Source organism: Oncorhynchus masou, unplaced genomic scaffold (assembly GCF_036934945.1).
Source record: "Oncorhynchus masou masou isolate Uvic2021 unplaced genomic scaffold, UVic_Omas_1.1 unplaced_scaffold_3547, whole genome shotgun sequence".
NCBI lineage: Eukaryota > Metazoa > Chordata > Actinopteri > Salmoniformes > Salmonidae > Oncorhynchus > Oncorhynchus masou.
This window is the reverse complement of record NW_027009954.1, coordinates 20,544-35,199: the sequence shown is the minus strand read 5'-3', so window position 1 is coordinate 35,199 and position 14,656 is coordinate 20,544. Positions and strand designations below refer to the sequence as shown.

Genomic DNA, 14,656 nt, shown 5'->3' with positions numbered 1-14,656 from the left:
TGGATAATTAAATGTACAAATGTGAACAGAGCAGAAGCAACTTTGGATTGAAACTATGGAACTGAACCCTATATGGGGTTGGTTTCCCAGACACCAGTTTAAGCATAGTTCTGGACTAAAGCACCTTTTCAGAATTTCCATTATACATGCTTTTAAGTCTCGGACTAGGCTTAATCTGTGTTGAGAAAACTGTCTCTATAAGTCTGGATACGAGTGAACTAAAGCCTTACAGGCTGACTACACCGCTTGCGTTTATATCCCAGGACAAATTAGCTAGCAATAGCAAGCTAGCTAACTAAATTGACATACATGTTTAATGCTTTTCGACCTATCCCCAAATGAATATGGTTGGTTCAGAGTTCGTTTTGATATTTCAACCTGCGTGCCCTGATTGTGTCTGGTGTGGGTGGACAAAATCAACATGCCCACGATGGCGCACGCACGGTCTGGTCAGCATGTTAGAGTGCCTCCACTTTAATGATGTTGAGCTGGGTTTCCTGTGGGGAGACTGTGATGTCTGAGTCCAGGTCAACAGAGGCCTGGGTGGGGGCCATGCAGTCCTGGAGAGCTCCCTCTGTGCTGGTGCTGGGACATTCTGTACTGTCTGTTCCTCTATAGGACTGTGTGTGTGACTGCGTGTATGTGGTGGCGTAAGACTGTGTGCATGAGGGCATGTGTGTTTGAGTGTGTGGCTGCTGTGTGTAGGCTGATGAGTAAGGCTGTGTGTGCGCCAGCGTGTATGTAGGGGTGTGTGTGAGCAGGAGGCTATCGGTGGTACTACTGCTGCTGCCCGTCTGGAAGCCGTTGATGCCACGGGGGCTCTGTCCGGACAGTTTGAAGGTCTCTATGGTCTCCAGACTGGAGCTGTCCATCCCGTTGTAGCTGGGCTGGGCTTGGCTGCACTGAGCATACCCTCCTTGGCTGAAGGGGAATGTGTCCTGGCTGTAGGAGGCAGAGCCTAAGACAGGTAAGACCGGGGGTGGGGGAGTTTTGGCATGCTGTCGCTGCTGGTGGAGGCTGGTACAGGGTGCCTCCAGTCTGGAGGCCAGGGTCTGCAGGGTGCTGAGAATCTGCTTCTGGACCTGGGTCTGCTGGACCTGCTCCCTCTCCAGCCGGTACTGCTGCTCCACCAGCATGCGCACCGCCAGGCTCAGGCTGTGGATCTCAGAGCCCAGGGTCTGGACCTGCTCCTGGAGACCCCCACCTCCACCACATCTCTCTCCAGCCTCCTGGTGAGCTGCCTGCTGAGGGCTGGGGTTCCTGTCTCTCCTGAGAAGGCCCTGGTTCATGCCCTGGCTCCCAGGGCTTTGGAGGCGGATGACAGGGCTACTACCCTGGGAGGTGGGTGGTGGTGGTGGGGGGTTGGGGAGCCGGATACCCACACGGGGAGGAGCAGGGTGTGGGGAGCGGACAGCTTGGCCACCGACTCTCTGCTGGAACATCTGTCTGGGAACACTGCCTCCTTGCTGGCTATCCAAATTCCTCTGCAGAGTACAAGTCCATTGTAACATGGGTCAGTTGTAACAGGCTAAATATATAAAATTAAAACCTACTTAGAAAGCTGTTCCATGTGCCAATGATTGGTTAGTCTTTACATAACTATGAAGTTTAATTTATCCATCAATCTTTGGTTTCATTGACAGATTTGTTTTGAGGCCATGTTTTAAAATACATTTTTCAATATGACAAGCCTAAAAGAGAACTCTTTTTGTGGGTCCATTTTGTGTATTTTCATCCATATCGGTTTTAAATCATACCATTGTTGAATTACCCTTAATGGTTTACCATTAAAGACAGTGTTACAACTGTCCCTGCTATTGGGGTAACGTTCAGACCTTGGGTCTAAGCCAGAATTGTGAAAAGTATACATGTAACTGTAGCCTACCTGTAGTTAGCAGACAAAATGTAAGTTGTTCATGTGAAATTCTGAAATCTTTAAATAAAACTGTTCAATAAAGATGTTTAAAACAACTTCACAATGTGAGCACAATCGGCTGTGTACCTCAGTGGGAGATTTGGGTAGGGTAGTGAAACTTGCTACCCAGAGCTATAGCTTTTCTTTTCCCCCGTTAAGCTTAGTGACGTGTTTCACTTTGGAATATGTTGGGCATGGTTATTTTGTTTGGTGTCCGTGGACTGAGCAGTTGTCTCGGGGCACATCTGTGGCTTGAGGGAATCTGCCAGTGTGCTGGGTGTCTTTTATTTTTTCCCTTGACACCAAGCTACAGCGTGTAATTACCCACCTCAAATCCGCACAAAGACTAGGGTTGAGTTATTGTAGGTTTTGGGGAAGCTCCATACCATCTCTCTTCTGTGGTGCCCAGTGTGATTCATTTCTCTTGTGGTCTGGTGTTCTCAGCAGAGGGGAAGAGCGAGATTATTTTTTTTGTATTTACTTGTGACTATGGCATCTTACGTAGACACGTTCATTGGCTTTCCATCAGAGGAACTGTTAGAATGATGTCCTAAGGAACAGCTGTTGAAGATTGCTTAACACTACAATTTGAAATTGGTGATAAATGTCAAATTCTTAGGTTGATATTGAAGGCCACTCTGGAGTGGTATTCTTGAAGTTACCACTGTGGCAGCTTCTGCCGAGGACTCGCCATCTCCCATTTCGTTACGATGGCGGCACCATCTGTTAGCCCTAGTATTCTTTTTGAACAGCAGAAAGAACTGCTTCTGTTTCAGCTAAAGTATGAAAAGGAATTGCAATTTAAACAGGATTTGGAGTGTGCAAAATCAAGCTGCAACAAGAGCGGCTTGAGCTGGTTAGGGAAGGAAAGCTCTCAGGAGAGTTTGCTCTGGGAAGTTGACCCAGATTTACCTAGGGGTTGTTCCTCTTTTGGTCATGGCCCGGACACATTTCATATTGTTGGAAACGTAGTTCTTTTCATTGTTTGAGCGTGTTGCTGATGCTAGGAATTGGCCTGATTCTAACCGTCCTTGTTGGTCCCTGGTTTTATGGGGGTGACGACCATCCTCCCCCTCTGTCTGACAAATTCTTTGCTCTTGTTTTCCTTAATAGGATGTCGGTGGGAGTCGGGAGGGTCGTCAGCGAAATGGGACACACCTGGGCTCGGGTGTGTCCCGGGATAAATACGCCTCTTCCCCATTCATTGAGACTCCCTCCATGCAGACAGTTAGACTTTGGTTGTGGAGGTTTTGTTTGCTTTGGCACCTTTCAACACACCTCATCACATTTATGCATGCAACCACTCACACTACACACACCATTGTTAATTGTATTTAGTTCAATTAATAAATATATTTTGTTATTCCTTATCTCCACGTTGTCTCCCTTTTTGTTAGGAACTTCGAGCCAGTTCGTGACATTGAAACAGCACTATTTATAATAATTGTGAATATTATGGTGAGTTTCCTTTGCCTTGTACTCACCACTTGAGTAAGCCTCTGAGTGACTGGGTCATAGGACTGTGGTTGATCTGCTGCCACAGGTCTCTGTACATCAGAAGCATTAGACTGTTCTCTTCTCAGCAGAGCTGCTACTTGCTGGTAGGACTGATAAGAAGAGTCTCTTATCTGGGGAAAAATAAAGATCCAATCAAAGCCTAGACATTACATGACCACAGTAATAATTGTAAATGAGAACTTGTTCTCAACTTGCCTACCTGGTTAAATAAAGGTGAAATAAATAAATAAAATAAAACACCTCATGTGATCATTTGTTTCAACCCAGGGTTGTTCAGAAAGTGGAACCATGTTGAAACGGAGTGTACCGTGTGGGGGTACTACCTGAACATGTACAACAAAAACTGCTATTTCTTTTACTGAAACATTTCAAAAGGATTGTAAATTAGAGCCTGGTTACCAGTCTGTTTCTGCTACACTTCTACTCCTTGCCAATCATTGACATGCAAAATAAGAAAAGAGTACAAGGAGTGGAATGTTAGCAAAACAGGTTCTGGATTTTTATGTAAATGACACTGTTCTGAAAGATTTACACAAGCATGTAGACTCCCCCATATACTACAGCCCTTTTATTTATCGTCTTCGCTTACGAGCTCTTCCCCAGGCTTTCAAACAGAGCGTGAGAAGCCTGAGCAGTATACTACAGAGCGGTATACTACAGAGCGGTATACTACAGAGCGGTATACTACAGAGCGGTATACCACAGAGCGGTATACTACAGAGCGGTATACTACAGAGCGGTATACTACAGAGCGGTATACTACAGAGCGTGAGAAGCCTGAGCGGTATACTACAGAGCGGTATACTACAGAGCGGTATACTACAGAGCGGTATACTACAGAGCGGTATACTACAGAGCGTGAGAAGCCTGAGCGGTATACTACAGAGCGGTATACTACAGAGCGGTATACTACAGAGCGGTATACTACAGAGCGGTATACTACAGAGCGGTATACTACAGAGCGGTATACTACAGAGCGGTATACTACAGAGCGGTATACTACAGAGCGGTATACTACAGATACTACAGCGTGTGATACTACAGAGCGGTATACTACAGAGCGGTATACTACAGAGCGGTATACTACAGAGCGGTGATAAGCTACAGAGCGGTATACTACAGAGCGGTATACTACAGAGCGGTATACTACAGAGCGGTATACTACAGAGCGGTATACTACAGAGCGGTATACTACAGAGCGGTATACTACAGAGCGTGAGAAGCCTGAGCGGTATACTACAGAGCGGTATACTACAGAGCGGTATACTACAGAGCGGTATACCTACAGAGCGGTATACTACAGAGCGGTATACTACAGAGCGGTATACTACAGAGCGGTATACTACAGAGCGGTATACTACAGAGCGTGAGAAGCCTGAGCGGTATACTACAGAGCGGTATACTACAAAGCAGGATTAATGACTTAGTCAGCAACTTGAAATAACGTTGTATTTTTTAGACAGATAAGCTTGAAATGGGCATGGTCTAATTGACAAACAAAAACATCTACATTTAATGAACCAGAAAGTCAGTTCTGGTTTATCAAAGCTAGCTGGCTAACTCATTGATCACGCTCTGGAGGATTAGGGCTTCCGATGCTATCCCCAGGCTAATTGTGCAGAGCGCATAAATGCCGAGGCTCTTGATGAACTCAATGTGCTGTACTCAGTACAGGAACATAGGCCTAATAATATCCATTTGTACACTGCAAAATGACCTGAAGTAATCCCAAACCAATATTGTATTTGACAATACCAGAATAATGACATACCTCCATTACATTGAGACACTATCACATCTCTATTTATTGGTCTGAATATTTGGGAGAAAATGTTCTTATATTTTTCTGAAATTTACATTTATTTAATTAAAAAAAAAACTGTAGGCCAAATACAATTGCTTGCGGCCTCAATTTGGCCCACCGGTCGCCAGTTACCAACCCTTTCTGTATATATCTACTCAAACATGATGTCTCTGCACCCTTTTTGGTCTTAGTGAATCACACGACTATGAGACGTGCCTACCTTTGCTCTATGAGACAAAGCCTTATCCAGAAGCCTTTTGCGTGCTGCCAGTATGGGGTTAGTAGCTGGCGAGGGCGTGGCTCTCTTCCGCATGTAGGCGCCTGTCACAGTCACAGCCGCTGTTCCTGCGGGTGGAAGACCCCTCTGTTGAGAGTTCTGAGCCAATGATGTGACACTGACAATCTGGATATCCTCATCCTCCTTCTTGTTCCCTTCCTCCGGTTTCTCTGTCCTGTTGCTCTGTCCTCTGCTGGCGCCTTCGCTTCCTGTCCCAGACGGCCCCTGACTCCTGACCTCAGGAGGATTGGAGCCAGGACACTGCTTGGCGAACTCTGACGCTGCAACATAGCCTGCGTGGCGTGACGCCTCCCTCAGTAGATTCCGTATTTGCTGGTCGTTCCAGCCCTCCCGGCTTCCACCATCTCCCCTCGCTGCTCCAACCCCAGGTGTGGTCTGTGGGTCTGTGGCTGCAGCACCTTCACCACCCCTCTGAACCTTCTTCCTCTGGAACTCCTTGAGGTACAGGTAAATGGCCTGGGCAGACACCCGGATGTTCTCCAGCTCCAGCACCGCCTTGATCTTGCGGAAGCTCAGACCCGCCTGCCGCAACTCCACCACCTTGCGCTTGGCAGCATCGTCCAGACGGCCCATGATTGGTCACTCACTCCAGGCTGCTCCACTGGAAGAGCCCTTCTCCAATCGGGACTTAGACTACTTCTATCTGTTGAGAGACAGAGAATTCACTACTAACTGTAGTAAATAGGGCATTTGGAATTAGACTTTCAAACATAAATACATTAAGCTAGTGTAGTTAAACTGATCAGAAATCACACAGATGGCACCAATTCTATCACATAATCTTATTCACATGAAACCTCACATTGATAGCTAGACTGACATTAAAAGCAATTTAACTTGTGAAGGACAGGACTCCAGGCAAAATTGACTGATTATTTTGGGCAAAATACATAAATTATTAGCTAGATTTAGTAAACTAAATAAACATAATACATAAGCCAATAGAACAACATGGCTGGCAGTGTATCCTAACCTCTGCCAGACTTCCACCTGAACTAAGCTTTGAAGCCGTAGCGTAGTCTATCTTCATTACTCCACCGGTACCAGCAGTTTACTGTCCATTGTCTAGCAAGTAAATATTTTAGCTAGATAGCATCAAACCTGTCCCACAATGTGAACACATAGCCGAAAGGTCCTACCTTAACGCTGAAAAAAGGAAATGATTTGATCTAAATAGATAACTAACGTGAGCTAGCTCTAGCTAAGCATATTTGATCGCGGTGCCAACTCACCTCAATACGATTCTGCACGTTTTCAGCTCATTTGAAAATGACCCATATCGTTTCCTTTAGCGTGCAAGCTAAATCGTTAGGGGAAAACATACATTTTAACAAGTAACTATTAGCTAACCTTACTGGTAGAACCAGTGGTCGAGGGTTGATAGCCAGCTAAAGATTTTCATATGAATGTTGACCAAAGAGAAAAAGTGGAAAACGTCATTTAGGCGAATACGTCATCATTACGCGTCAGATTTAGCACAGCGGAACGAGTGGTTGAGCCTGCATCCGACTCGAACGAAATGTACGTATTCTGGGTTTATATAACTATTTCTATTCCATGTTATGATCTTCTCAATGTTGACCATTTTGGCATTACATTAGATACATTTTAATGCTTGAGCTACATAAACAGAGCAGGGCACAACGTTGCTAATTAGCTATCGTTTCTGGCCTTGCTTGTTCTATGAATGGCGGAAGGCAATGGCGGTCGCATAAACGCAACATATAAACAGTTAGAGTTTGAAGATGAGGAACTTAATAATAATGCTGTTCTTAATTTACATATTGTTTTCACTTACTTAGGGCACCGTCACCCACAAAGCGTAAGGAGGAGGAAAAGTCAAAGGACAGGGGAAAAGAGAAGACTGCCACTAAGGAAGGGGGGGACAAAGAGAGAGGCAGGGAGAAGGGCCACAAACGACGCAGTGCATCCACTGGGAGCAGCAGCAGGTGAGATGCCCCCGCTTGCTCTTTCAGACTCTGTACAGTCTTTAACTACCTCAAACAGTGCTTTAGGACACACTAGCTAGGTATTTTCACACTGCTAAGCCAAGCTGGAATGCCCTATGCTCCAAAGTGGGCCAAGAGGTTAATTGGACACATTTCAGATGATACTTCCCTGTTTTGCTCAGTTTCCTTTGATTGTGTGCCTAATGAACACAACCCTTGTTGCTGGCCTGTTTGTGTATGTATATCTTACTACCCAGCTCCAGCAGCAGCTCTGGCTCCAGCTCTGGTTCCTCCAGTGGCTCTAGTTCCTCTGGCACCAGCCGCTCTGGGTCTTCCCGGTCCAGCTCCTCCAGCTCATCTAGTTCCTCTGGGTCACCCGACCCCGGCCGCCGCCGCCACGACAACCGTCGCCGCTCCCGCTCCGCGTGAGTACTAGCTTATACATTGTGATTGTGGTCCTAAACAGTGTCCGCTCATTGGGAAATTCCCTGGGTTCACATAGTATTTGAAATCGTCCAAATATTTTATCTTCGTCTAGGACCATGGAACCAGTGGCACACACTGAACGTAGTTGAAATATGTCAAATACTATTTGAACCCTAGGTCTGGTTGAGAATGCCGTTTTATCATGATCAAAATGGTTCAGTTGTGGGAAAAACTACAAGTTTGTCCAGCTTTAAATAGTGTCTTTTCACTTAGTAAACTCTCATGGTTTTGTAATGACTGTTCATTGTGCTACAGTTCCAAAACACAGAAGAAGGGAGATGACAAGGAGCGAAGGAGAAGGAGCCCGGGCCCCAAGCCCACCAAAGTTCACTTAGGAAGACTGACCAGAAATGTGACCAAGGTGAGGGACTACACGACACGGCTATTGACATGGGGCGGCAGGGTAGCCTAGTGGTTAGAGCGTTGGACTAGTAACCGAAAGGTTGCAAGGTCAGCTCGGGGATTTGAAAAGGTACAAACCTGTCGTTCTGCCCCTGAACAGGCAGTTAACCCACTGTTCCTAGGCCTTCATTGAAAATAAGAATTTGTTCTTAACTGACTTGCCAAGTTAAATAAAGGTTAAAAAAAAAAAAAATAACAGGTTGAGAGCAGCACAGTGTTAGCGGTTAGTAGCAGTTGTGTATCCTCTCATGATCTCACAATTTTGCAGGGTGCTTGGAATGGTCAATATTATTGTATTGAATTATGAACTCTTTGAAGATATCCGGGAGAAGGCAGTTCTGGAGTTAACAGAGTAACTGGCCTAGAGTGAATTCTGAAGCACCAATTGTATGTTAGTCTTACAACATGTTCTTTTAGAAAATAAGCCAGGAACATTACGGGGTAGGTACTGTGGCTGTAAAAATACATATTATTGTTGTACAGTGGATAAATAAAGATATATGCACACACATTACCGGTCAAAAAGTTTAGAACACCTACTAATGCATGTGTTCTTTATTTTTACAGTTTTCTACATTGTAGAATAATAGTGAAGACATCAAAACTATGAAATAACACATGGATTCATGTAGTAACAAAGTGTTAAACAAATCAAAATATATTTGAGATTCTTCAAATAGCCACCCTTTACCTGGATGACAGCTTTGCATACGCTTGGCGTTCTCTCAACCAGCTTCACCTGGAATGCTTTACCAACAGTCTTGAAGGAGTCCCCACATATGCTGAGCACTTGTTGGCTGCTTTTCCTTCACTCTGCGGTCGGACTCATCCTAAACCATTTCAACTTTTTTGAGGTCGTGTGATTGTCGAGGCCAGGTCATCTGATGCAGCACTCCACTCTCCTTGGTAAAATAGCCCTTACACAGCCTGGAGGTGTGTTGGGTCCTGTTGACAAATGAATGATAGTATCACTAAGTCCAAACCAGATGGCATGGCATATCGCTGCAGAATGCTGTGGTAGCCATGCTGGTTAAGTGTGCCTTGAATTATAAATAAATTACTGACAGTGTCACCAGCAAAGCACCATAACACCTCCTCCTCCATACTTCACGGTGGGAAATACACATGCAGAGATCATCCGTTCACCCACACCGCATCTCACAAAGACACGGCGGTTGGAACCAAAATTCTCAAATTTGGACTCCAGACCAAAAGACAAATTTCCATCGGTTTAATGTCCATTGCTCGTGTTTCTTGGCCCAAGCAAGTATCTTCTTATTGGTGTCCTTTAGTAGTGGTTTCTTTGCAGCAATTTCGACCATGAAGGACTGATTCACACAGTCTCGTCTGAACAGTTGATGTCGAGATGTCTGTTATTTGAACTCTGAAGCAGTTATTTGGGCTACAACCTGAAGTGCAGTTAACTCTAATGAACGTATCCTCTGCAGCAGAGGTAACTCTGAGAGACAGTTAACTCTAATGAACGTATCCTCTGCAGCAGAGGTAACTCTGTGTCTTCCTTTCCTGTGGTGGTCCTCATGAGAGACAGTTAACTCTAATGAACGTATCCTCTGCAGCAGAGGTAACTCTGTGCCTTCCTTTCCTGTGGTGGTCCTCATGAGAGACAGTTAACTCTAATGAACGTATCCTCTGCAGCAGAGGTAACTCTGTGTCTTCCTTTCCTGTGGCGGTCCTCATGAGAGACAGTTAACTCTAATGACGTATCCTCTGCAGCAGAGGTAACTCTGTGTCTTCCTTTCCTGTGGTGGTCCTCATGAGACAGTTAACTCTAATGAACGTATCCACTGCAGCAGAGGTAACTGTGTCTTCCTTTCCTGTGGCGGTCCTCATGAGACAGTTAACTCTAATGAACATATCCTCTGAGCAGAGGTAACTCTAGTTCTTCCTTTCCTGTGGTGGTCCTCATGAGAGACAGTTAACTCTAATGAACATATCCTCTGCAGCAGAGGTAACTCTGGGTCTTCCTTTCCTGTGGTGGTCCTCAGAGACAGTTAACTCTAATGAACGTATCCTCTGCAGCAGAGGTAACTCTGGGTCTTCCTTTCCTGTGGTGGTCCTCATGAGACAGTTAACTCTAATGAACGTATCCTCTGCAGCAGAGGTAACTCTGTGTCTTCCTTTCCTGTGGTGGTCCTCATGAGAGACAGTTAACTCTAATGAACGTATCCTCTGCAGCAGAGGTAACTCTGTGCCTTCCTTTCCTGTGGCGGTCCTCATGAGAGACAGTTAACTCTAATGAACGTATCCTCTGCAGCAGAGGTAACTCTGTGTCTTCCTTTCCTGTGGTGGTCCTCATGAGAGACAGTTAACTCTAATGAACGTATCCTCTGCAGCAGAGGTAACTCTGTGTCTTCCTTTCCTGTGGCGGTCCTCATGAGAGACAGTTAACTCTAATGAACGTATCCTCTGCAGCAGAGGTAACTCTGTGTCTTCCTTTCCTGTGGTGGTCCTCATGAGAGACAGTTAACTCTAATGAACGTATCCTCTGCAGCAGAGGTAACTCTGTGGTGGTCCTCATGAGTTAACTTCTTTCCTGTGGTGGTCCTCATGAGAGACAGTTAACTCTAATGAACTATCCTCTGCTGCAGAGGTAACTGTGTCTTCCTTTCCTGTGGTGGTCCTCATGAGAGACAGTTAACTCTAATGAACGTATCCTCTGCAGCAGAGGTAACTCTGTGCCTTCCTTTCCTGTGGCGGTTCTCATAAGAGCCAGTTTCATCACAGTGTATGATGGTTTTTACGACTGCACTTGAAGAAAATTTCAAAGTTCTTGAATTGTTCCGTATTGACTGACTCACATGTCTTAACATAATGATGGACTGTTGTTTCTCTTTGCTTTTATGAGCTGTTCTTGACATAATATGGACTTGGTCTTTTACCAAATATATATCTTCTGTATATCCCCCTACCTTGGCACAACACAACTGATTGGCTCAAACACATTAAGAAGGAAAGAAATTCTGCAAATGAACTTTTAACAAGGCACACCTGTTATTTGAAGTGCATTCCAGTTGACTACTTCATGAAGCTGTTTGAGAGAATGCCATGGGTGTGCAAAGCTTTCATCAAGACAAAGGGTGGCTGTTTGAAGAATCTCAAATATATACATATTTTTTTGCTTACTACATGATTCCATATGTTATTTCATAGTTTATGTCTTCACTATTATTCTACGATGTCAAATAGTAAAAATAAATAAGAAGCCTTGAATGAGTAGGTGTTCTAAAACTTTATATATTGATATTTTGGGATATTGAAAATATATTTCACAGCGGTTTAGATGGTACAATGATTCTCTACGCTATAGCCTACATTGCTTATTTTGTGTCAAACTGAAATTAGTTGATCATTGTCGAGGCAATGCCATCAGAGATGCATGTTGGAAGTCCATTTTTATCTTCTGTTGAACAGGACCACATCCAGGAGATCTTTGCCACCTACGGCAAGATCAAGATGATTGACATGCCAGTAGAGAGGCTCCACCCAAACCTGTCCCGGGGCTACGCCTATGTGGAGTTCGAGACTCCAGAGGAGGCCCAGAAGGCCCTGAAACACATGGATGGTGGTACGAGGGCATCTTGGGCATGTTCATTAGGCCACAGCGTAGTAGAATGTTTTGCAAATGAAAATGAGCAATTCTTATTGGACATGTTCAGATGGTTCCTCTTGGTTTCCGGTCGTTTTGTGCCTACTGAACACAATCTTGTAGACTGTAACAATAACAGACCTGGTACATACTTTTTGAGCTACAAGTAATACATTCCCATTGTAGCCAATTAAACCTGGCTGTTACACTGGTTGCACGAACAGCACATGACTGGAGATTAGCTGTGAGAGGCTTTTTAATTTTCTCCCAGTCGATGCATGACTCACGAAGGGTAAACGCTGAAAGTGGTTTGTGCTTCGTCTGTGATGCCATCTTCCGGTGGAGCAGCTAAAAACCTACAATGATGGCGTTCTTTCATGCAAACGCTACGTCCTCAATGTATCATCTCAGTGCAGAGCCTAACCCCTTGTACTGCTGGCTAACCCCTTGTACTGCTGGCTAACCCCTTGTACTGTCAGTCTGAATTCTCAATGTCCTGGAGTTTATATACATTTTAAGAGATGTTTCTAGTATGACGTTGAGGTTTGTGCATATTTCTGTCTTTCTGTTGTTCCAGGTCAGATTGATGGTCAGGAGATCACCACCTCTGCCGTGTTGGCTCCAAGGATACGCCCTCCCCCTCGTAGACAGTCACCCCCACGCAGAATGCCCCCACCTCCCCCCATGTGGCGCCGCACCCCACCTCGCATGAGGAGAAGGTCAGTGTTGGCCCTGGTCTGATGCCCCGATCCCTGGTGGGTCTGATGGCCCTGGTGGGTCTGATGGCCCTGGTGGGTGTGATGGCCCGAGCCCTGGTGGCCCTGGTGGGTCTGATGGCCCTGGTGGGTCTAGCCCATGTTATGGTGACCTGGACATCCTGGATTTATAGTACAATACTGGTAACAAATACTTGGTTCAATCACCAATTTCAACAGTAATTTCAATCCCCCAATCTGACCTACTGTCCTGAGAACATTACTGTAGTGTTTAATTCTCTACTCCTAGTGCCTCTCTAGCTCCTTGTGGTGTAATATGTTGACCTGATGATAGTTTCTTCAAATGACGCAATATATAGGTACTTTACTGACACACAAGTGATGCTTTGTTTACCTGCAGGTCTCGGTCACCAAGGAGACGGTCCCCGGTGCGCCGACGCTCCAGGTCCCCGGGGCGCAGACGTCATCGTTCCCGCTCCAGTTCCAACTCCTCACGGTAGAGGAACAACGCTATCCCCCTGCCCGCCCACCCCAACAACCCAGGGTGAATGTATTTTCCATGATTTCTTGCATCCTGTCTCCTCCTTTAAATGCATTGGAGGACAAAATCGGAATGTTCCCTCTCCTCCAATGAGCTTTGAGGTGGCGAGAAGAGAGGATGAAAGGAATCAAGGAAATACAATTGAACTTGTACCTAAAAAGAATTTGTCTGAAGTGAACAGTCTAGTTGTTTTGTTTGTCTCATTACGTTTTTCCAGTTTTCATTTGAAGGTTCCCAAACATTCGTTCAGATGACTTGTTGATCGTCATGTCCTTTGTTATCCAATCAGAGCTCAGGCTTTGTTTTAGTACTAATGATTTGCTCAAGATGTGTCGCCTGTCTTTTTACCACCGTGTACTGATTTTGTACATGCTTTGAAAATAAAAAGGAAGAAACTTCAACCTCAAACTGTTTGTCAATTTCTGTGGCTTCTTTAAATCTATATGCCAGCCTAAGTTTATTGACTAGCTAGAGACACATTTCTATATTTCACCATATAAGAAAAACATGCACACATTTAAAAACAGTACACTACTTGTCCTTTTATAAATAAAAAGTCTAGCACAAGTAGCTGTGTTTCATTTGAACACTTTACACATTTTTGGATTCCAACTCTGTAAACGTCCTTTCCCTGATGACACTAGTGTAGGAACAGTGTCATTTCATACAAGAGCACTTGTTTCTACAGTTCCTCGCCTCCGATCCTCAATTGCCTTTGACCTTTTTTGAAAGGAGGCGAGTAGAGGACATGAGGAAGGGAGAATATCTCATTGAGATTTTCTCATCGTTAGTGTAGTAAAGTTTAAACTTCTCCAGCAGAGGGCACTATCTTTACATACGGGTGGCAGGTAGCCTAGAGGTTAGAGCGTTGGACTAGTAACAGGTTTCAAGATCGACTCCCTGAGCTGACATGGTAGAAATCGGTCATTCTCCCCCTGAATAAGGCAGTCATTGAAAATCATTTGTTCTTAACTGACTTGCCTAGTTAAATTTAAAATAAATATACAAGTGGTTTATTTTATGCCAGTTGGGTGTTCAGTCGAGCGCAGAACGGTTTGCACCATTCTTCAACAGTCTTACTGGTATGTTTGCTTTTGTTCAGTGGGTGTGACCATTGGAATCTCAAAACGTATGCAGCGTATCATACTAAATCGCCCTCTGGGCTATATAATCACATCGTTCTTCAACTGATCGTTCAGAACCGTCTGTTTCTGTTGAAATACGTTATTGTTATTGGGGGAAAAGCCATTGATTCAACAGATAACCATGTGTCTGATTAGTGTAGTTCACTTTGACTTATAACAACAGTTTGTATTGTAGTTTTTCAGCCTGAGGGCTATACTACGAAGTGGGATAATAGAGGACTTAAGCACATGACTTTGGTTCATTTTGAATTCAACTTGGCTCACCTTTTAGCCAG

General features: G+C 44.7%; 2 protein-coding genes across 3 annotated transcripts; one reads left to right on the top strand and one right to left on the bottom strand.

The window, feature by feature from the left end:
• Nucleotides 1-445: 445 nt before the first annotated feature.
• On the bottom strand, nucleotides 446-6,950 carry LOC135534543 (uncharacterized). 2 transcript variants are annotated; one of them, XM_064961502.1, is made up of 4 exons: nucleotides 6,768-6,950; nucleotides 5,458-6,207; nucleotides 3,400-3,543; nucleotides 446-1,484 (listed from the first exon to the last, which is right to left on the bottom strand). In XM_064961502.1, exons 2-4 carry the CDS (start codon nucleotides 6,106-6,108, stop codon nucleotides 459-461), a joined length of 1,821 nt encoding a protein of 606 aa, XP_064817574.1. In that variant the 5' UTR covers nucleotides 6,109-6,207; nucleotides 6,768-6,950; the 3' UTR covers nucleotides 446-458. The 2 variants fall into 2 exon arrangements, with proteins under 2 accessions (XP_064817574.1, XP_064817573.1); XM_064961501.1 differs by having other exon boundaries at nucleotides 5,458-6,178.
• Nucleotides 6,951-6,963: 13 nt separating this feature from the next.
• On the top strand, nucleotides 6,964-13,637 carry LOC135534544 (RNA-binding protein with serine-rich domain 1-like). The gene is made up of 7 exons (XM_064961503.1): nucleotides 6,964-7,056; nucleotides 7,338-7,484; nucleotides 7,742-7,909; nucleotides 8,226-8,331; nucleotides 11,805-11,958; nucleotides 12,557-12,698; nucleotides 13,096-13,637. Coding segments are annotated over exons 1-7 (819 nt in total). The 5' UTR covers nucleotides 6,964-7,054; the 3' UTR covers nucleotides 13,196-13,637.
• Nucleotides 13,638-14,656: the final 1,019 nt, after the last annotated feature.

Bases quoted from the DNA above. Each gene is read 5' to 3' on its own strand.
- LOC135534543 (XM_064961502.1), bottom strand. From the start codon at position 6,108: ATGGGCCGTCTGGACGATGCTGCCAAGCGCAAGGTGGTGGAGTTGCGG. The intron at 3,544-5,457 runs GTAGGCACGTCT...ATTTTTCCCCAG, and splicing joins CTTTGTCTCATAGAGCAAAG to ATAAGAGACTCTTCTTATCA. The intron at 1,485-3,399 runs GTGAGTACAAGG...TGTACTCTGCAG, and splicing joins CTCAGAGGCTTACTCAAGTG to AGGAATTTGGATAGCCAGCA.
- LOC135534544 (XM_064961503.1), top strand. The intron at 7,485-7,741 runs GTGAGATGCCCC...CTTACTACCCAG, and splicing joins TCCACTGGGAGCAGCAGCAG to CTCCAGCAGCAGCTCTGGCT. The intron at 8,332-11,804 runs GTGAGGGACTAC...TCTGTTGAACAG, and splicing joins TGACCAGAAATGTGACCAAG to GACCACATCCAGGAGATCTT.